Source organism: Blennius ocellaris (genome assembly GCF_963422515.1).
Source record: "Blennius ocellaris genome assembly, chromosome: 5".
NCBI classification, from domain to species: Eukaryota; Metazoa; Chordata; class Actinopteri; order Blenniiformes; family Blenniidae; genus Blennius; species Blennius ocellaris.
In genome coordinates this window covers 16,019,501-16,045,385 of record NC_137654.1, presented here as the reverse complement: position 1 = coordinate 16,045,385, position 25,885 = coordinate 16,019,501, and the positions used below count along the sequence as shown (strand labels likewise).

The window sequence follows — 25,885 nt, the reverse complement described above, 5'->3', positions numbered from 1 at the left end:
GTTTGAAGCACATTTTATTATTTCATTTCATCTTTATTCTCCCCAAAGATGTGTCAGCTACATTTAGTATTAATTTGTGTACATATCTTCAAGTACATGGAACTAATGAAACATAAACATTGCAGGAAAATGAGCAGAACATAATTACTGTATATTAATTGGGGAAAGACGAAAGAGAAAAAGAATGTAATAATATATAATATTGTACAAAAAAAAATCTAAAATAACGTAGTAATCTTATTCTGTATGTAAAGGTATGCAAAAACGTAAAGAAAAAAACCTGCAAGTCGTGACACTGCCCCAAGCGACAGGAATTCAACTAACCATTACGTCAACTGATAAGGTGTGTGCGTGCAAAGCCGCACGCGTTCAGTGAAATCTGAACTTCAACTCCCATGTTGCCTTGCAGCAGCCGTGAACCCCATTTCCCACAGTGCACGGCGTTCCGCGTGCGCACTGGCCTCAGAATATCGCTTGAAACTACAAACAGACGCCAAGAGAACTACAGACTGCCGCGCGCCTGCGCACTGAGAGCTCCGAGTCCTTTAAATGTACTGTACGTGCAAAGATGGCAGCTCAAGTCGAATTGCTCTGTGCGAAAGTAGAAGACAAAAACACGGCGAGGGACAGTTTGGACAGGTGCATCAAAGAGAAGAAAAAGAAGAAAAGGAGGGACCTGTCGCCGTCGGCTGACAAACGGGAAAAGTCATTGAAAGACGCGAAGAAAGTGAAGCTCCATCACCATCATCATCATCATCATCATCATCACCACAACCAGCAACACGCTGAGCGGCGGACCCATCCGCAGCATCAGCCGCAGCAGAATCCCAAAGCCCACAACTTCACCTCGGATAAACATGTCCTGCACGTCCACCACCACAACAACAACCACCTCAGCAACGGCACCAAGAAGAACTTGCAGGCGACTTTTCCCGTGGCCGCTCCCCGGACGAAGGTGCCCGAGCCGCCGCAGAAGAAGCAGCCGGCGGTTCCCTCGCAGACACCTACGCTCCTCACCGTCACGCCTCTCAAAGTGGTCAAGGCCAAGGACAAGGAATTTAAAGAAAAGCGTCGTGAGAAGGACGTCAAACTGAAGGTGAAGAAGGAAAACACAGAGGCGAATGTGAAACACGACGAACTGAAGAAAAAGAAGGGTGAGTTCAAGTGTTGTCCTGAGAAATGATGTTGAGAATCTAATGTCAACATGACACTAAACGTGACCGTGTGTTTTTAATGCTTCTTGTAATTGTGCCACATTTCAAAGATATATGCATTTATTGGATGAGAACCAGGGTGTGAGTTGCTCTTCTAACGTAACGTCAAGCAGATTTCCTCAGATTAATAACTTTTTTTTAAGTTATCTGGGAACTCATAACAATCCCGTTGAATGCAGTTCTTTGTGTTTTCTCTCTGATGATCTGCCCAGTTTGATTAGGATCAGTTTTGGCTATTAGTCCACCATGTGGGCTGATTTACAACAGATGAGAGTTTATACCACCGCAGTGTTTGACCTGAGGAGAAGGTGCCAGGCTGTTGTCCATCTGCAGAGCTTCATAATGACATCATTATTCATTTAATGCCTGTTGGAGCTGGATTACATTAAAAACAAACGGGATTGTGACCTTCAGGCATCAGTGTGTGCCCACCTCTGCTGTGTAGGATTCTTCTACTTGCTAGTTAGGTTTCTGTTGGTATATTTGTTTATTAAGACTTAATGTATACAATCCACGGTAAATATCACAAATTTAGAATATCTACCAAAACTGTAACTCGCATACTCATTTCATGCATGTTGCTTATACATATGGCAACATTTAAAAGGTAATTAAACTGGCTTTTTGAACCAGACAACTTTAATTGCCAATAACTGTTGTTATATTTTTATTTGGAAATTTCAAAGGGCCAGCAGCAATACTTATTGTTTCGCCTCTAACACGCCTCTGAATTTTTTCACTCATGAATTGAAAACTGCCTGCCCAACTTTTCTCTTTCTTGACATTAAGTTGTCTGTCTACTTGTAGAGCCAAGGCCCCACAATGGGAATGAAAAGTCACTGACACTGGAGGAATATATTCTGAAAAAGAAGAAGAAGAAAAAGAAGCATCATGAGGAGGAGTTACGCAGCGCAAAAAAGGTTCGACACTCGCACCACAAAGCAGTTCAGACTGTGTGCTCAGGTCCTGGAGCCAATCTCGGGATGCCCGTTCGATCCAGTCCTTCTCTCCCCGGCGACGTGAAGCACGAAAACAATCGCCACGGCGGCAGAGAAACTGTTCACCACCAGCCACCCTACCTCCACGCTCTCAAACTGGGTCACGTTCCCTTCCTGTCCCATCAAGATCATTACATCCGCAGCTCCTGCCTTCAGACGGGAACCAGGTATGGACGCTTCATTCACGAGGAGATGCAGGCCAATGGCGGAGGGTTAGTTCTGCATGCCTACGCTGATGAGTTGGCCTGTCTCGGTCCGGCTGAGATGGAGTGCTTTGCCCAGGAGTTTCTGGAGTTGGCCTTTGCTGAGAAGTCGAAGGGTGCGTCTCCCTACGCACTGGCCGTGGTGCACAGTGCGGCTGCATACCTACCTGACTTCCTGGACTACTTTGCCTTCAACTTCCCCAACACACCTGTCAAAATGGAGATTCTGGGAAAGAAAGACATTGAGACGACTACTATTGCCAACTTCCACTCTCAGGTATGTGAAAAAGATGTCCCCTCGACACTAATGAAGCTTTTAGAAAAAGTGTTGCAACTCCTCTGTTATCAAACCCATACCTTGTTGTATCCTAAAAGAGGCAGATGTCAGTAAATCACACTTGAGAGTGATTTGAAAAGGTGTAAGATAATTTTATTACATTATTCCTGCAAGAAAGTCATCCTTGAACACAGACTGCAAATTACACATCATTCTTTCTGAGACAAAACAAGATTTCTCTAACAGCAGATCAAATTTGTTTTCGATCACCTTAAATTTGATTTAACAGTTTGTTTTCACAATGAAATAGTTGGACAAACCTTTTGAAGTTTACTTGATTCAGATTCAAGGTTCAATGTAACTTTATTGTCCTGGAGGGTAATAACATTCACAGCCAGCAATAAAAACAGTATCAGTTAAATTAACAGACAAATAAAAGTTGCATGATATATGAAAGATGGGAGAAATAAAGGTCTTTTTAAAGCTTTCATCTCAATTGAGGACTAAGAGATTGGCTGAAAAAAGATTTGCACATTTTTAAATGTTTCAAAAAATTATCTGTCAAATAAATCAATGTACAAATTCCTTCAACTGGTACTGGAGTTGTAAAGTAACATAAGAAGTTATTGACAACTAGCCTGGAGCGTCCTGCAGTATCCATTGCGGTTTGTGGCAAAGACTATGAGTACATAATCAGTTTAACAATTATATGTTTAGCAGTAAAATGGCAGCACAGAACATCTGAGTACAGTTTTCTGTTTTAGTACTGTAAATTGAGAAAATGTAATTAAATGTGTTCGCATTATGCTGCGGCTTTTGTCCGCATCCTGCTGTGACAAGGAAAGTTCTCGAGCAAAACTTCAGTCTTCAGTGAAGTGCAATGACAATAAAGATCGTGTCCCTGTTGGACCAAAAGAGAGAAACATTGGCTTTTTAACAATGGAGCAAAAGATATAAACAGAATGCCTGCCAGACATCTATGAACTGTTCACCTGCCATGGTGTTCGTACTGGATAACAACTTGCCAAAAGCTTTAGAATTGTATCGATTTGATCCCTATCTTGCCCTGTGGTGCTATAAGGTGAGACATTAAACTTAAATTGCTCCCGTTCATGTGCAAGGTTGTCACTAGGGCTGTATCACAAATCTGTCGTTTCTGTCATATCAAGTTGCGCAAAAAACAAACTCACTGCTCCACTTCTGAAACTGCAGATGCACGTCAGATGGGGAAAAGCATGTGCAAGTCCCAGTCCGTTTACATTCCGTCCGAAGGAAAAAATATACATAAAGTACAGTAAACATGTCATATACTTAAACTAACTAATATCATTGGTCAACTCCAAATGCATCTTAAGTTGCCTATAACACACTCTGCAGCCAGGACAAGGCACTTTTAAAGTCCATCAAATAGGTTTTTTTTGTGCCGCTTTCAGTCCTGAGCTGAACTTGGTGTGAAGTGTAGAGTGGACTGAGACCTGCCATTTAAATAGACTTTGTTCCCTTAACTTGACTTTTTTGCGTCACACCAGAATTCAGATAGCAGCACCCACTCTTCCACATTCGGACCACCCTCGTACGCCTTCAGTTTCGCACCAGGATCAGTTTTAATCCGACCAAACCTGCCAAGTGTGGACACGCCCACAGTCGAACCCGGCTATAATGTGTGAGCGAGGTGGGTTCATCGTGGAGGGAGTTTTTAGATGCTATAATGCAGCCGGATGGATTTTGATCGAAAATAAAAGATAAAGCAATTCAATGAATGTTAACCGTCTCTGTCTTCCCTCTGGGACACCGGTAGAAGTCGGGGGTGTGTGTAATGAGGTCAGGCTCATGTTTACCTTCCAGTCGTTGCCTCTGTCCAAAGTTCAGCTGAATAGTTGTGACGGTGCCAAGTTGTCCCTGGAGATCTTGGCATCTAATGTCATCGCTTTTATTCCATGACGCTACAAGTGTTTGACTACTCCCACTGGCTCGTAAAGATTGCACAGTGAAGTCCAGAGTATAGGTAAAAATTATTATACTAAAATGCTTCGTTGTATCTGTATCTGTCCGTCTCTGTGACGGACTCACCTGCCCAGTTTCTATCTGGTTCGTCAGCTGGGATCGGCTCCGACTCCCACAACTTGGCATGAAAGTAGATTAATGAAGGACATTGTGAGGCTTTGCTCACTGTCTCAAAGTAAAAAGGATCTTTAAGCATCATGTGTTGCTGCTGTATATTACTCTGTATACGCTACTTATCTCTTCATAATTGGGTTTGTACATAGTGTTTATATTGTGTACATTTGGTAATTGTGTACCGGTACATTTAGTAATTGCATTTGTTTGCCGTTATCTTATCTCATTATTATTTTTTATTGTGTTACTCTGTCTTAAATGCTTTACTCTGTATGTTCCTGTCATTTGTTTTATTTTCCATATTTTAATGGTTAATGTATTATTTTAATTTCTCCTTCTCCTTCTCCTTCTCCTTCTCCTCCTTCTCCTCCTCCTCCTCATCATCATCACATTGAACTGTTGTTTGTCTCAGGTGAACCGGACCTACTGCTCAGGAACGTATCGAGCTGGACCCATGAGACAGATCAGCCTGGTGGGAGCTGTCGATGAAGAAGTCGGAGATTATTTCCCAGAGTTCCTTGACATGCTGGAGGAGTCGCCATTTCTCAAGGTAATGAAGGGGATATATTGTCATAATTTAATTGGTATACAGGCTGTATTATGGAAAAGGAAGAGACTCACAGAGAGATCAGTGACTGCAGAGGTGGAGAAGAAGAATCGGATCTGAAGGTGGAGGTCAGAGGAGAGTGACATCATCAAGAAATACAGAGATAAAATGTACTGTATGAGTAATCTTTCATCTCTGTCGTATTCAGATAAAGTGCAGGAAATCTTATGGCAACGTTCAGTTGTGAAAAGCTTCAGCAACCTACAGTTTACAGTCACTCATGCACCCATGTAACTGTTCAGTTAACCTGCCAACTCGGCCCAAAAGACCCAAACACATAGCTCGAAATCTGGGGTTATTCACTGAGCAATCTGCCAGTCCATCACATCCTGGGTTTCTATCATTTTCTTAAACATCGCAGCTCTGAAAACTGCTCTGTGTGCACACGCCCCCACAGATGACTCTGCCTTGGGGAAGCCTCTCCAGCCTAAAGCTGGATTGCCGCTCTCAAAGTGACGACGGGCCCATCATGTGGGTGCGACCGGGTGAACAAATGGTCCCCACTGCTGACATGCCCAAGTCTCCATTCAAACGACGCAGGTACAATTTTTATATTGTTAACATTACTTATATTCCATTTTTTTTGTGGTTGTATTGTGTTTGTACCCCCATTGGCAATGGTCATAAGTTACAGCCTCTTGTCTTGTTTCGTCTGTCCAGGTCCATGAATGAGATAAAAAATCTGCACTACCTGCCGCGGGCCAGTGAACCCAGAGAGGTTCTATTTGAGGACCGGACCAAAGCTCACGCTGATCACGTGGGACAGAGTTTTGACTGGCAGAGCACTGCCGCTGTGGGTGTACTGAAGGCGGTGCACTTTGGAGAATGGTGAATGACCTTTGGGCGGGCCTAAATGCTGACGATGGCACATGCTGTAAACAGTGACTGAGGTTTGGTGAAAACTGTGCCTTTTTAATGGCATTTTGAAATGTTTGCAGGAACGACAGACCTCGAATCACCAAAGACGTCGTTTGCTTTGATGCTGGCGACTTCAATGAAGTTGTCCACAGACTACAGCTGGATCTGTATGAGCCTCCAGTGTCTCAGGTGAGAAGAGGGTTTTTATACAAAACACTTTCACCACATGTATACATCTTTTCTTTGTGAGTATGGAATAAATATAAATGCAAACAAAAATATGGATATTAAGAAAGGTAGGATAAATATACTCTACAGCAGTACTATAGTAGCATCTTATAGGACATATATACATTGTTTAAGGCTTAATATAACTCCAAAGAGACATACAGTATGTACACACACCCAACGTAGATATTGTGGTTTGAAGTCAATGTTTGTCACCATTGTAACACCAGTTTAATCACATCATAATTCAACTTTTAGCAGTTTTAAGTCAGAAATGAAAAAAAAAGAAGTCAACATTAAAAAAAACAATGTTTTCATTAAAAAAAAATCTATTTCAAAAGTTTAGAAATAAACTGATTGGACTTTATATAAAACAATAGAAATTTCATTTTAAACCTTTATTTTGGATGAATTCTTATTGTTAACTGGTAGTCTTGGCATTAAGCTACTACTATTATTATTATTGTTTTTATAACTTGGCGTCTTTTAAATTTCACTGTAAGCTGCTTTGATCGTTTCACTGAAACTCTGAATCGTCCTCAGAGGTTAAACCAAAGAAAGAGCCTTTTTAAAGACTGTAAGGACGAGAAACTACAGATGTTGAGATGTAAGAAGTAAAACAAAAATAAATACTTAGGTTGATTTGTCAGGTTTCTGTACTTCACTTAAGTCCTCTTTATTGTTTTAAAAACAAAATGTAATTCAATTAATAGTGCAATATAACCTCTTTTACGTTTACCACGCTGAATGCATCTCAAACTGATAAAAAAGGGGAGAGAAAATGAGGCCACGTGTCATTTTGTGCAGTGTGTCCAGTGGGTGGATGATGCCAAGCTTAACCAGCTGAGGAGAGAAGGCATTCGCTACGTCCGAGTCCAACTTTGTGACGACGACATTTACTTCATCCCGAGAAACGTCATCCACCAGTTCAAGACCGTGTCGGCGGTCTGCAGCCTGGCCTGGCACATCCGCCTCAAACAGTACCACTCGGAAGACGCGGACAAGAAGGACGAGCAGCAGCCCAACGACGTCGGCCCCGCCTCCGGCCGGGTCTCTTTCTCCTCCCCCGCCCGGCCCGACGCCACCGTGACCCCGTGCACCAGGCCGCACGCCGACGGTGTCCGCGGCGGCGTGGCCAAGACCGAAGAGCCAGAGTTCCAGAGGCCGGCGACGCCTTCCCGGGAGCGCCAGCCGGCCCCTCCGCAGCCCACCAAATCGGCTCACCTCCCCTCGGCGTATCAGGACCGCCACCTTTTCTTAGCACCAGTTCACTCCGGGTGTTCAAGAGAAGCCACGTTGCCCGCAGCTCACACTGCGGACTTCCCTGAATGACCTTCACCCCCTCCGTACCCAGAACTTCTCATTCTGAGGCAAGGAGGTATGTAAAAACTACAAAAAAAAAAAAATGACATCCGTGTCAATCAGGAAGCCTTTACATGTGAAATATTCTTCAACCCTTTAAAAAAAAAAAAATTAAGCACTCTTTATTTTCTTTTTTAGCCAAAGTAGATTTTTTTTTTTTTTTAAGACTGTATAATGAATTTTGTTGTTTTGTATTGGTCGCACTTAAACTGGATCTCTCTGCTTCTTCAAAAGCTGTGAAGAAGCTAATATTTTAAGAGTGAGGTTTCAAGTTGCCGCATTTACTGTAGGTGACTATTTCTTAATATACTCTAAAGTTTTAGGCGTTTTTACCAAACTTAAATCATCGAAGAGTTAAAATCCCAACTGTAGCTGGAGCGCTTATCCTGAAAGCATGAAACTGACTTCATGTTGATTTACTAGTTTCCTGTGACTGAGGCATATGTAGGTTAACTTTGGGATAATTTTGAGTTGTGTTTGGTTTGAAACATTGTCAGTTTTCTGAAAAACACCACCAGATATTTACAACATGAATCGAGCACTTACTGACTTTTGACTGATCCATCCGACTTAACACAGTTAGTACTGTTGGTGTGACACTCTACTTTATCTTGAAACTCCGCAAATAAGCTGATCCACACGTGCTTGGAGGATTTCTGTGAGCTTTATGAGTTTTAGTGTAGACAGTTCTTTATTTAAATTCCACTTTATACTGGGACATTTTTTTTTTTTTTACTGTTGATACTGTTTTTGATCATTTATTTATTTTCTTAAGACGGAACCTAACATATGAACACAGGTTTATATGCCGCGAATGAATATTTATTGATTATCGGATCGCCTCTAAGTGAAGAAAGTCTGCCTGCTGCAGTCAGCAATAATGGTCTGATTATTTTCCCAAGTGGAGTGTTGTATATGTAAATATAATGTTGTTCAAGCTGGGAAAATGTGAATGCTGTCACTCATTCATAATGTTGTTTAAATCCATTCATTCATTACTATCATGAGGATTAGAGAGGATTACTTACTTAGATGGATACCAGTGTCATTCTGTGGTACCGAGGAAGACTGATTTTCTAAAATCTGAATGAAGTCTCCTTCATTTTTGCCTCTAAAATACTTTTGAGTTTTCAGAATTGACATTCGGAGTCAATTTGGAAATAAAGAAGCCGTCTTCTTGAAAGCAGTCCTCTGTAAAGGAAGCGTTGATGTGACACTGCCTTTGCTCCAACACCGACGACGTCTTAGTGCCTTGTACTGTTTGTGCTTCGTCTCAATTAAAGCAAGGTGCTGATGAGCAACATGCCAAGATGAGGATTACATTTGCTCGTCACCTGCAAGTAAAAGACTCGATGCATCATAGTGTCGTGGAAAATTGTGCTTTTTCATACATTAATCATTTCCTGGAAGGAAAATTGGTATTTATGTTTTTTCAGAGATATGATTTTTATATGGTCTGAACTAATTAAACAAGTGTTGAAATAAATAAATGGACCACAGCATTGCCATTCTCTTGTCTCTGTGAAATGATAATGAGCTTCTATACAGAGTTGTATTCAAATGTGGACAAAATCGATGGGAGTTTCCTGCGTGATAAATGTCCACTTCCTTAAAGATGACTGTTTGACCTTTGTGTTATTATCCAACACGACCACCAGAGGGCTCTGAACATGTCGTCTTTTCCCTTCAAACTGTCACTCGGAATTGAAAACAAGCAATCTCACATTGTGTCAGCATTTATATACCCTTATAAATACAATATCTGTTTACTTCAGAGCAATCTAAACTCATTTGTTTCTTGTTGGCTGGTTTTTGGTTTAAGGTATTTTACTCACACGATTATGAAAAAGAATCTTCTTTATGGTGCATTTTGCCTAACACACTCAAAACATAATGATGCTGTTTTATATTGTTGAAACCTTTTGAATGCTAGATTTATCACTTCATCACTAATTATTCATAAAGTAATCGACTAAAATACTCCACAAAGGTGTTAAAGCAATTAAATATACTTGATATGAATTCACTTCTGTTGTTTTTAACCAAATAAGTCAGAATGTGCACAACAATGCGAATAATAAAAACAATTCAAGTTCTGAAATTATTGATATTTTATTCACTACCTTTCTACTTGCTTATAATGTTAAAACTCTTTGCACAAGGTTTCCAAGCTATGCCATCTTCATTTTCAATGTCCTCGCAATAAAAAGCACTCGCAATAAGGCCACATTGCTTTTCAATATATTTTAATAAATAATTTTGTATGCAATATAGTTTCATCATCTGCATATTCAATGTGCATTACAATCACTGTACCATTTTAAAATCATAGAAAAACATACAGGGGGAATGTGTGGATTGCAGCATGAAAACAAAACTCAATAGCATGTAACAAAGTAAATGTGTCACCCTGTCTTTTATATTTTCAGGACAAATGCATAAAGAAATATTCCAGAGTCACCACATTTTATAGCAAAGTGTTGTTAGAAGTTCTTTTAGCAGACTGAATACTTTTGCAAGCAAATTATTCTGTTGGCTCCTGAATTTGTGAAGGTTGAAGTAACGGGTCTGAGTGGCTGTGTGATAAGGCACCGGTCAATGATTACAATTCAACCACAGTTTATAGGTTGGAATGAAACAAAACCCCAAAAAATAGTAAGGATCAAAGCAGGTGCTGTTGTGTTTGTCACTGTGCTGCTGTGCTGATTCTCCTTTGATTGGCCGGAAATAAGATGTAAGTTATGGTTGTGGCTCAGTTAGTAGAGCAGGTCACCTTCCAAATCACAATGTCGATGGCCTGATCCTCAATCTCTCCCGGGTTCTCAATTTGACATTTGCTTTGTGAGTGAATGTGACTGCTTAAGTGGTGAAAATGCACTATGTAAGTCAAGTCCATTGGCTATTTCTGCGTCGTCTTCTGCTGGGACACATGCAGTAAATCTTCTGCGGTACATTACTGCAAGCATCACTGGAGGGACAGCTGCAGTCTTAAACCCAGGTTTCTGGATAGTTTCTGGGGCCTTTCGGCTTTGCAAAACGATTTCCAAATGCTGTAGGAGGTAAAATTGCTCTTATACATGACGCGTATGCAAATTCCATTCCATGTGCTAATGAGGCATTATCTGCAGGCTTACCAAGCTTGAACAATGAAGATGAGGTACTCGGTGCCTGAGAAACTTCACCAGGATGAGTGACAGGTGGTGGCAGGGCTGTTTTAGCTGAGAGCCAAGAATATAAATATGAAATATGACATTATTCCTCTTCTTTTTGTTTACTTTTAAATAGATATGCCTTTAAGGGGTGTATTTCATTATACTTACATTTTTGCTTGGATCTGAAAAACTTCAGACTCTGTAAAGAGGAACCAGAGACACACTCAGCTGATAATATCACAAATATGTTATTCTAAAACTTTCCATAACAGTTCAGTACATTTGTGTCGGTCTTGTATTTTACCTTTGATCTCGTCATGCCCTTCTCGCTGCTTTTGACTGATATGTTGTCTGAGCTGAGGGAGGACCAGCGGCTGCCTTCATGCTGTCCCACTTGTGCTTATGAACACAGATGAGAGGAAATGAAATGCTTTTCTCGAGTTTAAAAACACTGACGACGACCTGACTCGATCAAGAGCAAAAATAACTGCTTATATCACATGGTCTACTTGGAAATCACCACAGTCTTAGATGTTTGCTGCACATGACTTTTAATTGCAGCATGTTATAGAGATTAATAACTGTAAGAGAGAGAGGCTACTGTGTTGTGTGCAGTGTCTTTGATGCCTGAACCAACTCACCACTTCCTCCTCCAGTTTCAACCACAGGAAGTGGAGTGAGCTGCTGAAACGCAGTGAGGGGCTCTGTAGAAGAAACGCAGACAGAAGTTACCCCCAATGTGAACACAGTCCTTCTGATTAATGTAGAAACCTAATAAGCGTTTTAATCTCAAGTTTTCATCTGTTGCGTTAGAAAACAATGCCATACTGTGGTGAAGGTAAGTACTTCAATCAGTTTCTTTATGAGCAAAATGCACGTGCACACACCAACCAGCCAAAACGTTGTCAGTTATTGTAAGGCCCTCTTTTCTTCTCTGCAAAGCAGTGTGTGTAGTCTCACATATTTATATCATTACCAGCAGTAATTTCTGCAGTAATTTGTGGTATAGGCTGAAAAGTGTTCAGATGATGGCTGGATGCCAACGCATTCATGTTTGGACCTGAGATAAAGAAATGAAACTTTTTTGTCTTGTAAGTCATCTCATTTAAAAGAAAATACTTTCAAGTCATTTACCTGACCACAAAAGCTCAGAAAGACTTTTTTGAAAAGGATTCAATATTTGATCATATTGGTAGGCATCATACTAGGAATGTGGTTTCATTGGATATTGGATCAGAAAGTGGATCAGTGGTATTTCACTGCAGACCCAGAGCTTCAGTTTTGGAAAAGTTCTGACAGTTTCTAAACTTGCTGGGACCTAAAAAAAAATAAATAAACAAAAAAAAATGCAGGTTTTTCTTGCAATCCTAATATTGGGGATAAAATATTCAAATCACGGTGAAAATATTAACTGTTTCTTTCACCTGTCAATTATTAGAACGTCATGGCTGACCAGTGTATATGTGATGCAAAATATAGAATAAAACTCAGCACAATCAAAAAAAAAAACAACAACTGATAAAATGGTGGATTATAATATGGCAACTCTCTACAGTCAACTGATATATCTGGATAGCTCAATAGATTTGAATAGATAGACATAAGCTGATGAGATGGTAGATCGAGAACAACATATACTTGTACAAAGGTACAACCTTTAAGCACCACCTACAATAATCAACAATATGTGAATAAAAGCATCTTTAAAAATGTTTTTATTATCTGTTGCAGGGATATCTACTGAAGGGGGCCAGGAAACCAACCAGCTCCAGCTCACCCAGACTCACAACGCTATTTGTTTTCGCAACAATATGTGTAGGGGACTCAAGTTTGTAGTTTGTCCTCGGCTTACTAGGAAAGTAGGCAAATGCTGACTGATGCAAACACGAGAATGATTCAAGCTTTTGAAAATTAGAAACAGAAAGATAGACTGAAGGCAGACTGGCCACAACCTCATCCAATGTATAAAACAGCATTGCTTGAATGTTCAAGGTTACGGAACAGGAAAGCAGAAGAAGGAGTTGTTCTGACTCGATGGATTGAATAGCTCACCTTGCCTTGAACCTTTGGCTCGAACGCTCTAGGGAGAACATCATAAAGTAAAGATCATGTTAAAAACGTATAATACTTTCAGTGGAAATGAAGATTGCACAGCGGAGTCCTGAAAACTGATCATCTCTTTCCCCTGATGTATGTTTTCAGGACAACACTCTCTAACCTGGAGAGTCGTCATTACCTTACTCCTGCTCATGACGGCGTCGAAAAACTTGGGCTGAGAGGAGCCGCCCCACTCAGACGACATGCCGGCCCTCGATGAAGGTTCTGCTGTTTGTAACAGGTCTGGGTAAAGCGAGGCTTTCTCATGAACTGCAAGGAGAAGGATTCAAGAGGGAATTAAATCAACTTCTGATGCACAAGGTAAGAAATTGTCTCTCTTTTTCTTTTCTGCTGTAAGGTTACATTGACACACTTGCCTTCTTCTGTTCTGATAATGAAAGAATCAGCCGTTCTCTCCGGCAGAGGAGGAGTTAGACTCTCCACAGCTGCACATCAAATACAATTGCAGTCAAGTTAGAGGCAAACACATAGATCGTTGTGTTGGTTTATATTAGGGATCCATGATATTAGTTAAACATGGGATATGCGATAATGTTATCTAATGTTGACAGTGTAATTTGACTTGGAATAAATAAACCGAGACTTGAGTATATGATGGTGATGTCTATGGGATCAAACATTAACATGAATTCTTATCCATAACACAGTGAGCTTACTTTGTGGAAGCTGAGGAAGAGTTGATGGGTCCAGAATAATGTTTGAAGTCACATTTGATGTGAGATCCAAATTTGTTACTGGTGCTGCAGAAATAACAATAAAAAGTATTACAAACATCATCATTACCCAGAAAATCAACTCTCCATTATATACCACAATTATACACACAGTTTGCTTAAATGACTTTGTAATTCAGCGAAATGAATAAAACAGATATCTCACCTGTGAAGGTCATTTTTGCTTTCAGACTCTACAAGAAAAGATAGTATGTTATACATTTCACACAGAAATATTATATCACTATATATATGTCAATTTAGTTCATTTGCTATATCAGAGACCATACCAGGTTTAATGCATCTGAGCCCTTTAAAGCTAACTTTAATTTAAGTGGTGACATTAAAAATATTTCACTTTTACTTTCTTCTTTGTACGTAAAATAAAAGGAACTGATCCGCACATTGAACAGGGAAGCCCTACAACCACCTTACTTAACAGAACATCACATTGCTGCAGTTTTAAAAGTGAAGAGGCCTGGACTGAAATCCCCCCGTCAGTATCGCCATGTGACTAAACACCCACATGTACTGTGACTAATGCTGCTGTGACCTCAGCGGATGTGAATGACTATGTCCAGAATACACTCAACAAGTGGAGTCTTCTAAATGAAAGGAAAACTTTTTCAATAATCGGCCAAAGGTCAAGTCACATTTATTAAACTGAAAATCAATGAAATGTCAAATAACTTTAGACCAGAAATGAAGCTATTTATTAAGAGTGTTTCTTTTTACACTTGTCATGTTTCTCGTCCATTCAGCTCTGCTGCTCGTCCTCTGTAACCAGGCTTTTTATTACCGTAATAGAACATTTATAGACAAGAAGCTGAGTTTTTCAAAGCAGGAAGTCAAACATTAGCAGCGAAGCAAATCCATGTCATTCTTACCTTACTTCTCGTGAACATTTTCTCTTCATTCTGAAACATAGCAGCAGCTTGGTTTGAGTCGCCGGACCATTCTGAAGACACCCCAATCATGTTCACTGCTGGCTTGACAGCAATCCTCTGCTCGGAGGGTGAGGCTTAAATACAGTAGAAATCAGAATTATGTATTCAAAGTAATCTGCAATTTACAATTTTTATGGGTATGTATAGAATTTTTTTATTCTTTCGTTACCTGGATCCATAGAGAGGACAAAAGACTCAGGGGTTCTCTCTGGGAGTGGAGGGACAGGTGAAGGTGGACCACCTGTAAATGTGGAAATAACCATCAACCACCAACAGCTGTTTGCAAAGCGTAAAGCACTGTTGCATGTTTTCAGCATGCAAGAGTTTGGACAAATAAAGTAAACAATATTTTTTTTTAATGCAATAGCTGACATTTTCTAGGAAAGTTAGTGGCAAGTGTTAAACAGAAAACCCAAAAGCATTATTAGTGATGTATTTCACTTTGAATCTCTTACCTCCCAATTCCCTGATGGCCTCAGCTGCAGCATTACGTGGAATGATAACTGACAACATGTCACAGGGTTCTGTAGGGCCTATAGGGGGCAATTGTAAAACCTTGGATGATTTGAATGTGACGGTATATAATGGAATGAAAGATTGATTTCATATGAAAGACGATCAGCGGACAGGTGACTGAGGACTTGTCCGGGGTGTATTCTGGTTTCACACAATGTCGGGACACCAACCTGCAGTCCCAGCCAGTAAATACGACTCCGGGGTCCTTTCAGGCAGCGGAGGAGGCACTTCCTTATCTGTCTGGGCTTCAACTTTTCCTACAACACACAATGAAACATTTAATTCTGGCACAGTGTGATTTGCTGTTGAGAATGACGCATGTATGATCATTTACCTGAGGCAGGACAACCAGGCTCCATACTCTGGTCGTTCAGAAACAATGATGGTGCATCCAAGACAGGGCTACATGTCCATTCTTCTTTTGCAAGGTCCGTTGGTGCCTCCTCTGATGAGGGGGAACTCATCGGGGTTTCGAAGTAGGGGTCCTCCACCATGAGACAAATGGTCTCTGTCACAGCTGGTGAAGGTGCAGGGTTCAGTGATGGCACAGCCTCACTGTCCTGTGCACTCTTCTTAGCAGTTCTCTGGCTGGAGCGCAACGGCTTGGGTGGGGTTCTGGGTCTTTCATGCAGGTCCTGGTTAGTGCTCAGAGCCTCGGCACTGCTTCTGGGCTGGTGCTGTTGTTGCAGAGCGCTTTGTATATCATTAGCGTTCACAGGGATGGGATTTTCTGAAGCCGAGGCTGTGTAGTGCTTCGGAATCACATCCCGTTCCTCGTCAAGCAAGTGCTGGAAGCGCGTCTTCAAATCCAGATCTTCCCCAATATCAGAGAGCTCGCTTTCTGTGACAGCGGGAACGACAGCAGGTGGGGCTGTTGTTACCTAATCGGTTGAAAGAGGAGTCGAGTGAGTCACAACTGGATCTAAATAAAATGCAATGGAACATTGAACAGTTCATTGGCTTGTCAGTAATATTTACATTCACAGCATGAAAACCTAAATCTTCCATGATGGAATTTGAAAAAATAGGAAACAAAATCTGATCCTAAGAACTTTCCTAACATTTCAAGATAGTGTACTTTTGATTTCCGTGGCTTATTAGCTAAATTGATAAAGGGTGAATCTGACTGATCTCGTAGTGTTACTTCCACAGTTGCCAAAGCTCTGTGTTGTATCACCCATTCAGCTGTTCAATAGGTTTCCTTTCCCGAGTGATGCAATCTTGAATAATGTGACACAATGGTGTTTCTGCATCACCTCTGCTTTTTCTGGTGCACCCACGTCATTATGACCGGGCTGTGAATCCATGGTCTCCAAATATCTCTCAAACAGGAGCTTGATGGTTCTGTAGACCAGTTCATATTGTTCCTGAGGTGAATCAATGAAAAATGGTTCTTTTAGGTTTCATAGCCATGGGACCTGATAAATGTATCGCAAGAAGATGATTGATAGCAGGAAGAAAATGGCTTTATAGTCAAGTCATGTATGTTCCTACTTTTGAAAGAAAAAGTAGAAAAGTACCTTGGTTTGCACTACAGAGGGCCTTTGGGTTCTCATGTTTTGTACTAAATCATAGATGTTGAAATCGGGGGTGATCATCTATAAAAGAAAGGCCATTATCAGCGCAATGCAGAATGATGTTAGAGTGATGTCAACAAGTAACAATGTGTGGGAAAATGTTAGTCAAATATCTTACGTGTTTCTTCAAGAGATTCCAGGTGTAGTCAATGACACAAAGAGCTCCAGTTCGACCACAACCAGCACTACAATGACAAATTAATACAATTGTAATCAATTTAATAAAAAAAACAAAAGCAAAACAAAAATAATTAGCATGGACAAAATTGTTACAAAAAAACATCAAATCATCAGCAGTATTGAGTGGAACTTCCTCTGATGTGTTACAACCGAATGTGTTGAATCTCTGCCCTCCACACCTGACACATCATCCACAAAAGGAGAGACCTGGTCACACTTTTATAAAGTATTTCTTTATCTTTTGCACAAATACATAAAATGTAGTTACTGCGGTGTTTTTTTTTTTTATGTAGCATTTAACTGATACAAATGGTATGCTATGCCTAATAATATTTAAACTTTCAATTAAAATATCATAACTTAAAATAAGCAAGATTAGTTCCTAAAATAAACATTTAAAAACAAAGTGTTACTTCTGACCGCTGTTGATACTATATTTTAGTTTTTTACCAATAGAGAGCAAGAACCATTTAACATGCAGTTTCTATCTGGACTGATAAAAGCCACTTCAGTTGTCATTGTTTTCTGAAAAAGGGGTTCATGTAGTTTTTCCGTCAACTCTGGTGATGGAAAAACTCAGGGGGAAATGCAAACACATATACAGTATTTTATAACCCAGTGGGTCGTTGACTAACCGCCCACACACATTTCCTGCCAAGAGAAGGAGGGAGGTGCGTAACCTCAAAGGTCTGTAGAGAGGGGGGGCATGTATGCTGACGGCAATACGCTTGCACAATAACTATCACAAAGTTTCGCACATTAGAACTGAAGAGCTATTTAATACGTTTTGCCTTCACCTTGTAATTGTAATTTCATCACAATGTTTAATGATTAAGTTTTCTAAATTAAAAGATCAACAAGGCCTTAAAAGTAGTTAAATTGTCTTTGAGCGCAGACTTTTTTTTTAATGAAATAGCAAGATAACTTGGCTTTATGTCAATTCATTTTCATGTAACTTGCTGCGATGGCATTGTTCCCTTTTGTTGCTGTCAAATAAAGGATTGGAAACCCATGCCACAGCTATTGGAGATTTTCTTGGTAATACAATTGAGGAAGCATTTATTGCAGACACATGTGGCTGTTTAGCTTTATCTGGTTGTCCAGCAAAGATTCAATGAGTAATTGTGAATCACATGGAAATTCTGATATGTTTTCATGGGGCCCCCTCACAACATTTACAGACAAAAAAAAAGGCAAAGCACCATTAAAATTACACTAAGTTGCAAACATGTTTACAAATACTGAAATTTAACATTATGATCATGTGTGTCAGTGCAGTTTATACCAGAGAACCATGCTGGGAGACTGAATTACCTTGATACCTAGATTTAGACTCGAGGATTTAATTTACTGTATTGACTCCAGCTGATACTGTATTTATTATTGATAAAGATGAGGTTTTTTTTGGTTAAGAAAAGGTTACACAACTCTACAACTCAAAAAGACATTTAAGTTGGAAACACCGAGTTCCGATGTACCATTTAGTTGATTTCAAAGAGAAACTCGAGATCTAAAATGATGTCTGACCTGCAGTGGATGCATACAGGAATGTCATCATGAGCCTGGTAGGAGCGCATCTCCTGCAACATGTCCAGAATGGGAGGGATGGAGTCTGGCACGCCGTGATCCGGCCAGTTGACATAATGCAGCTGTTTCAAAGTTCGGCTGCACTGGAAAAAAGTCAGTGTTGTCGATAGTTACAAAGCAAGGCCTTTTTGTGTGTGTGTGTGCATGTTTAATAGTATTGTTATGCTTCAGTTCCAGATAAACCCATTTTAAACACAGATTCTCCCTGATGACAGGTCACCACTGTGGATCTATGAGCGAGACCGTTGACCCCGGGTGCCGCACTGTGGCTATCCACTGTTCCTCGTGTGGATAATTAAGGTTTACTATGAATAGGATGGGTTGAATACAGAGAAGGGGATTAATAATTACTGGTAATGAATAGGATGCTTTATTCCATCCCTGGTCTTTCTACTGTGCTGCGTCTTTGAGCAAGGCACTTTGCCCAACTTTGCGCCAGTTGACTCAGCTGTATACATGAGTACCTGCATATGCTGGGGACGAACCTGGGATGGATCACTATCCCATCCAGGGGGAGTTATAAACTCTGACCCGCTTAGTACTACGGAAACTGGAGATGAGCGCTGGACTGATAAGCCCTTGTAGCTTGGAAAGGGTTTTCATCCATCAATCTGATCTGACTATGATTGGACAAAAGGTACACCCTTGTCATGTCAGGTAACTACAGACACCCACAACTATGAGTAGTCTTAGAGACATAAATTGACCTCAAACATTTTTGTTTGTTTGTTTTTATTTTTTCAGATATAGGCGAGAAGCCGGAGAAACCTGACAAAACCCATGCACACTCAGGGAAAACATGCAAACTCTCCAAAGAAAAGACCAGACTCGAACAGCGATGAGCAAGCGCGATAACGACTATACCACAATGCTTCCCAACTTTACACAAAACAAACAAAGCCAGCCAAAACCTTGCTTATCTCGGTTTTTCTCACAGCCAGAGTATAAACACTGCTTACGTTGCGATATGTCATCCTTAACGTCCTCATCAGATAATCACCTTTAGTTTCCTCATAATCCTGTAGAAACAAAAACAGTCCTCATCTCACTCTTAAACTGAGAATTTATGCTTGCTGCTCAGAATTTGACAAAGTGAGTTTACCACTGAATGTGTGAAATATAAATTAAGCAAATTCGAGCCACATGTAAAATAGGAAGTGCGATGGTAGGAGTAAAAATACTCACACAGTAAACTGTAAAAGGCTCGCAGACAAATGATTTCTCTTGTCTTTGAGGCCAGTAGATCTCACACTTTTTCTAAAAGAAAAAAAAAAACTATTGTGAGAAAGCACAATGCAGTTCACATAATTACTTTCAAATGAAACACAGGAAAACACATTGAACCAACATGCAATGTGACTGCTGTGGTGGTTTATTGGATCACAATAACCTACATTTACATAGCTAGTATAAACGACATGCTTTTTGCATCGATATGAAAATCAGCATTACCTTTCCCATCTCAAACTCTCGACATGCCATCACTACAACCTATAAAGTTGACAAAGGAAGATGTAAAATACAAAAATCAAACATGACTGCACAACTTTTAGTGAGGGAGTTTAACAGATTAACAATGTGAACGTGGAAGGAAATGCTCCTTTATCTTGTCAGCAAAAAAAACTAAACAAAAAGAAGCTTGTTGTCCAGAAATAATAATGAGTTAATTGTACCTTGATGTCGTATTCCCAAATCATCCTCAAGAAGTCCACCACTGTGTGGGGCAGAGGACCCTGAGTAGCAATGTAAGCCCTAGACCCCGATACTCCCTGCACAAACAAATTACAGTGTACAGTTAAAGGTACACTTCATGATGAACATATCATGTATGTACAATTTGCTCTTCTTTAAAAAAAAAATTGTATTTAAAGGGCTCATTCAATAATTGATATTGTGGGTTTACCTTGATGAAACTTGCATTGATGTAGTCTGTGTCATTATTGGCTGTGGTGAAGGTGAGCTTCACCCGAGCATGGTCAACTTAAACAAAAAGAAAATATTGCATAGTTAAAATATATTGTACATTTTGCAAGTGGTGGTTGAATTTGATGTAACTATTTACATCATCGCAGCCAAATAGAAACATGCAAGATTAGAGTATAACCTCAGGAAGTAAATATGTTACTTTTTCACGGACATATACATGTACCACAATGTCTCATTGGAGTAAATATTAGAAAAGATAATTAGTCACAGTTAAATAGTAGCACATACATACATACAATACATATATATATATATATATATATATATATATATATATATATATATATACACTCAACTCAACTTTATTTATAGAGCACCTTAAAAGCAACACAGTTGGCCAAAGTGCTGTACAAATGTTTAGATACACTAAAACTAACAACCACCAAAGAAAATACTGAATAAATAGTAGCCTTACGATTGTGTTCATGGACAACAAAATTAACAATCTCACTGCTACTAATTTAATAATATCAATAAGCTGCTTGCACCTCATTGTCATAAGTGGTTGACTTAAAGTCACTCTTTATTTCACCACAGTGATTAAAATGTAAATAGCTCAATACATTATTGGGTTACAATCAAATGTTTTGTGGCTCATGAATGCCAACTGACATCGGGGTTTGGGGAAAACATAGTTATTGTCTTGAAGTGTGCCACAGAAGTGTCAAAGTCATACTTCCTTAGTGTTTTATCTGACAATGTCTGAAGTATGTTAATGCAGACTCGGATTCTTATTATCTAATGCAGAAGTATACGCAAATGAAGCTTTCAAAACATCTTCACCAAAAAAATGCTTACAGGGAACAATGTCCTTGTATCGGTTCTTCTTGATGTGTTCTTGCTTCTCGGCTGTTTTTGTGGGGTAGGTCTTGTCAGTGCGGTACTTGCTTGACTGACTCTTCAACCTCTGAAAGTTACAACAAAAAAATATTTTGTTTTAGTGCCATCAGCATTTTTTATTCTCCATGGATCAATGCTGTGTGTATTATTAAAATGCATCTATTCATCTATCTTTAATACAACTTCCTCCAACTTCAGGTTGAACTATGGACAGCTCATCACAGGGCAAACACGAACACACGCTGTAAGGGTAATTTTGGAGTCACAATTGAATTCAAATGCATGTTTACTGGACTGTGGGAGGAAGTTAGAGAGCCTACAGAAAACCCAAACACTCAGACACAACACACAAACCTTGTACAGAAAAGCCCCCAAGCCCTGACTTCGACCAGAAAAACTGCAGTTTTTAGCTTGTTTAGTTTTTTATTTTTGTATTTCTTATTGATATGATTGGGTGACTGTATATGCACACTGAACAAGCATTACAAGGAGAAAGTGGAATTGCAAACATTGTTTTCTCTGACATCATATAACATAACATGTTAAAGCATGCCCTGGATTGTTTTAAGGTCATTTATATGAAGCAATAAGGTGACATGGTCACAACATTTCCTTTCTGTTCTATTACCATCCATCCAATCAGTCAGTCAGACCTGAGCCGTAGCTTTTCTTTCATGCGCGTTACTGTAATTCAAATGACTTCATGCAGAATGTTCATATATGATAAAATAAAAAAATAGTATGTTGAAAATATTTCATAGAAGACAAACATGGATAAAATAGAAATATGAATAATGTACTTAGATTGAGTATTAAAATGGACTGAAACAAAATAAGGTAGAAAAACCATTGTAAATCAAGTCACTTAAAATAAAAAACAACTGCATTACTGTACAGTTAATTAAGAAATAAAATACATACATACAGTGATTTTAGCCATTACATGAGCCGATTGTTTCAGCTGACCTCAGATACTCAAAAGGTGTGTTCTCCAGGCGGAGATAATACACACTTAAGGTAACTTCAGAATGCTTGATTTTCATCCGGGAACAAGTTGCAACATGTTCCAGATGAACTGAGTGATCTGTGCATTAGTGTAATATACTCCACTGTTTGATTACTCGGACCTTTGAAAACACTGTTACAATAGTGCAGCTTGCTGAAAACAGCATGAGCTCATTCAAAACCCCTGAAAGACTGACAGGGGCCATAGCCATGGTAATTGCCCACAGGCTAACCTCATCAGGTCTTTTCTGCCAAGCCAGTACAATCCAAACTAAAGCTGAACCAAATCTACCCAGAGGCCTATACAGACAGCCCTCATAAACGATTGACACAAACATGCCATGATGGCGGATTGTGAGTTGTCAATATTTAAGGAAAAATCCGTATTATACATCTCAAAATCTCAAGATAAGATTTCTTTTCTTTTAAAAAAAGATTCTTACTCCGTTGTCTTTTTTCTTTGTTGCAGTCATAAAAAAGTCCACAAATAGATATGATAGAATAAATGAAAACCGAACTTCATGTGACAAATTGCACAATGGTCATACGCAGTTAGTTTTCATATTTTTCAGCCCTGGATGTAGAATATATGACTCACTTTTCTCGAAACTGACATGACTGCTAACAAACCGAGAGGATTTCCATTCCTAAAGTGACGAGGCGGAAGGTCTGACACTCAATTTTAACTCATGGTACGTCCATGCCTACAGCACTTCATGAGACACTAGTCTTTTTGTTCAGAGGCCACTTCGCTCAGTTCCAAGGAGTGTGTTAAAGGCCTTGCAGACCATCTGTGCTTCAGACACCACAGAGTGCTTTTTGTGCTTGAAAGGAAGTGATGCAATAGGCCCCTTCCTCTGGACTGGTTTGGGGTGTTCAGTGTGACAGCAAGAGGGGCGGCGTGTGAAGCACACGCTGCCCTCCTCAAGCAATGGCATGTCACTTGTTACCATGACAGCAGCCTGCAAATGATGTCATTCAAGGGCTCAGCTTTTTGGTTATCTCTGCTTGTATGTGGCATTGCATTCCTCAGATTTGTAACTGGGAGCGCAGTACTTTTGTGCAATCTGACAAAGGCCTAAGTTTAGAGACTCAAAATAATAATGGGCCCTACACCAATTTATATGTAAAGCATGGTTAAGATGTGCTTTTGCGGCTATTGTTAGAAGTAGCTTTTGGCACGGTTTACTTGACAACAGTTGGCTTGGCCAGCAAAACTGTAGAAAACTTATGGATGTTGAAGTCTTTCAACTATTAACACCTTCAGGACTCAAGTTAAAGGTAGAGGTTAGGTTTAGATTGTGTGGAGTGTAAGGTTATGGTTAGGGCAGTTGAACCTAGGATGTCCCAGGCCAACACACAATATTGCTAAATCTCTGTTCTTACCTTAGTCTAATGCCCTTTGTTCAACTAATGTGTACATACATTAATCTGCTTGTCACCAGTGTTCGTCTGTGTTAGTAAAGTGTCATGTTTCATTTGCATGCAACCTTCCTCATCGAAATGCCTTGAGTGACAGTCACCATGACAAAGAGGAAGCATAACAATGATGATGGAAACAAGAAGAAGAATCCTACTTTATTAGTCCCCTTTGGGAAATTTCTTCACCAAATTGACCCACCGGTAGGCAGCCACATATCATGGGGGAAACCGAAATACCGAGAGGAAACCCATATACAACGGGGGAACATGCAAACTGCATACACAAATGCCCTGGGCTGGATTTTAACCAATGACCTTCTTGCTGTGAGACTGCAAACCACTGCTCCACCATGCGGCCCACAATATCATAGAAGTATGGGGGTTTCTTGAACTGGCATTGCCTTTGTACTCACTGTCAATTTTGCCTGTTCAAATAAACCGTTTTTAAATGGTTTCTAAACTCCACTGTGACTTTTCTGTGGACTTCATTAAAAGACCATTACTGTTGACTCACCGCAAACTCTCCGGCAATGCCATTCGGTGCGCCTTCATCCTCAGTCTCCTGGTTCCCCAGCTGGGCAAGGAGGCTCCTCAGTATCCAGGCCTGCTGCTCCATTGCTGGTTGTCTACTGCCGGGAATTTGGCACCTTTCCCAGTCATGTCAGGATGCAAAGGTCCTTGCCCATCGGTCATAGAGTAGGTCTGCCAAGGCTTCGGTTCAGTTGAGGGGTTGTGGCTTCTCTGCCGCTGGTACTCCGAGCACTTCTCTATTGCAACTGTCACATCAAGGAACTGCTGTGAAGCAGCGTGTGATTTGTCTTTGAGGAAGCAAGAGTAAACTAACAGGTTCTGTGGTCAGATTAAAAATATTGCCGCGCCCCCTTGGGTGTTTCTGACTGGGTCCTAAAGTCACCCGAGTGTTTGATTGTCGCAGAGGGAAACACCCTCAGAATAAGACACATTCTCCATGTGCACAAACAGCTGATCCTCCCCAAAGTCTGAGTGCAGCGCAAGGCAGTTCAGCCTGTCCAACAACATTCAAGAGACACTGGAGGAGTGGAGGAGGGACAACTGTCAGGATGGAGGCAGAGTCGAGAGAGAGAGAGTCTTCCAGTCTTGAAAATCCAGATATAATCAGCCTCAAGCAGAGTTCTCAGTGTTTTGTCTCTTCTTTAAGTTACTCTATGCTGGGAGTGATATCTTTTCTCCGTTCAATGACAAAACTTCCCTTTCAAAAGTCAGATTGTATACATTTTTTAATGAGTAGTTTCATTTCAATAACAGCTCGTAGCCTTTATAAGTAGCAGGTGGAGCTCTTTTTACAGGAACTGCCAAAATCAAGTCATCCTACTTCCCTTTTATGCCAAGCTTGGTCCTGATTAAAAAAAACTAAAAGTCAAGATAGAAACTGTCATACACAGATACGTGTAATTTGTGGGTTGTGGAATAGAGGGAATGTAGTCCTATTCATCCCTTAAACAATTATGATGTAGTGAGACAGTCTCAAAATGTATTGAAGCGACCAACAGGTGTTTTGCAATAAAGAAGTGTCTTAGTGACATCTAGTGGGGATTTTAGTAACACAACTTACTCACAGAAGGCCAAAATGGATTCAGGACAAACAGATCAGCATCACTCGCACTAATAGATTTAATCAAGGTAATCACAAATTCATTAAAGCAAAAACAGTACATTTGTTCTTTTTTTCCCCCTTGACCTCAAATAGTTTTTCGACAACTATAAATCTCAATATTTTACACAATAAAATGGAACAGTCTCGCATCACTGGCAATGTGGTATGTTGACGGAGGAGTTACTGAGCTGACAGTTAACCGTTTGGGTAATGTAATTATTGTTGCTCGACTCTACTTGTTTGGGCATTACTTGCAGCGTCGCCCAGGGGTCAGTGTTGGGCCCTAAATTGTTAATTTTTCACACTCATTATGTAGGCGTCACACAGACTCAAGATGGTGCTGT

General features: G+C 40.1%; 2 protein-coding genes across 2 annotated transcripts; one reads left to right on the top strand and one right to left on the bottom strand.

Annotated features, from left to right (window-relative positions):
* Positions 1-550: 550 nt before the first annotated feature.
* On the top strand, positions 551-7,835 carry rsbn1 (round spermatid basic protein 1; the record flags this gene model as incomplete). Its single annotated transcript, XM_080496101.1, has 7 exons — positions 551-1,154; positions 2,022-2,692; positions 5,223-5,360; positions 5,815-5,957; positions 6,078-6,245; positions 6,356-6,464; positions 7,311-7,835. Exons 1-7 carry the CDS (start codon positions 569-571, stop codon positions 7,833-7,835), a joined length of 2,340 nt encoding a protein of 779 aa, XP_080352227.1. The 5' UTR covers positions 551-568.
* A 2,306-nt stretch (positions 7,836-10,141) lies between these two features.
* ptpn22 (protein tyrosine phosphatase non-receptor type 22) lies at positions 10,142-24,678 on the bottom strand. Its single transcript, XM_080496257.1, has 26 exons — positions 24,423-24,678; positions 21,440-21,548; positions 20,559-20,635; positions 20,329-20,424; positions 20,108-20,146; positions 19,841-19,912; positions 19,615-19,674; positions 18,596-18,738; positions 17,007-17,073; positions 16,832-16,909; positions 16,568-16,678; positions 15,646-16,192; positions 15,482-15,568; positions 15,251-15,328; positions 14,965-15,036; positions 14,736-14,869; positions 14,015-14,042; positions 13,792-13,875; positions 13,492-13,560; positions 13,254-13,384; positions 13,070-13,097; positions 11,659-11,721; positions 11,322-11,416; positions 11,186-11,216; positions 11,000-11,083; positions 10,142-10,915 (listed from the first exon to the last, which is right to left on the bottom strand). The coding sequence occupies exons 1-26, from the start codon at positions 24,522-24,524 to the stop codon at positions 10,854-10,856; spliced, it is 2,547 nt and encodes an 848-aa protein (XP_080352383.1). The 5' UTR covers positions 24,525-24,678; the 3' UTR covers positions 10,142-10,853.
* Positions 24,679-25,885: the final 1,207 nt, after the last annotated feature.

What these genes read in the sequence shown, in the direction of transcription:
- ptpn22 (XM_080496257.1), bottom strand. Translation starts at nt 24,524, where the DNA reads ATGGAGCAGCAGGCCTGGATACTGAGGAGCCTCCTTGCCCAGCTGGGG. An exon ending in ATACAAGGACATTGTTCCCT is followed by an intron (nt 20,636 to 21,439) that starts GTAAGCATTTTT and finishes TTTTTGTTTAAG; the next exon opens with TTGACCATGCTCGGGTGAAG. An exon ending in GGAATCTCTTGAAGAAACAC is followed by an intron (nt 16,910 to 17,006) that starts GTAAGATATTTG and finishes TTTCTTTTATAG; the next exon opens with ATGATCACCCCCGATTTCAA.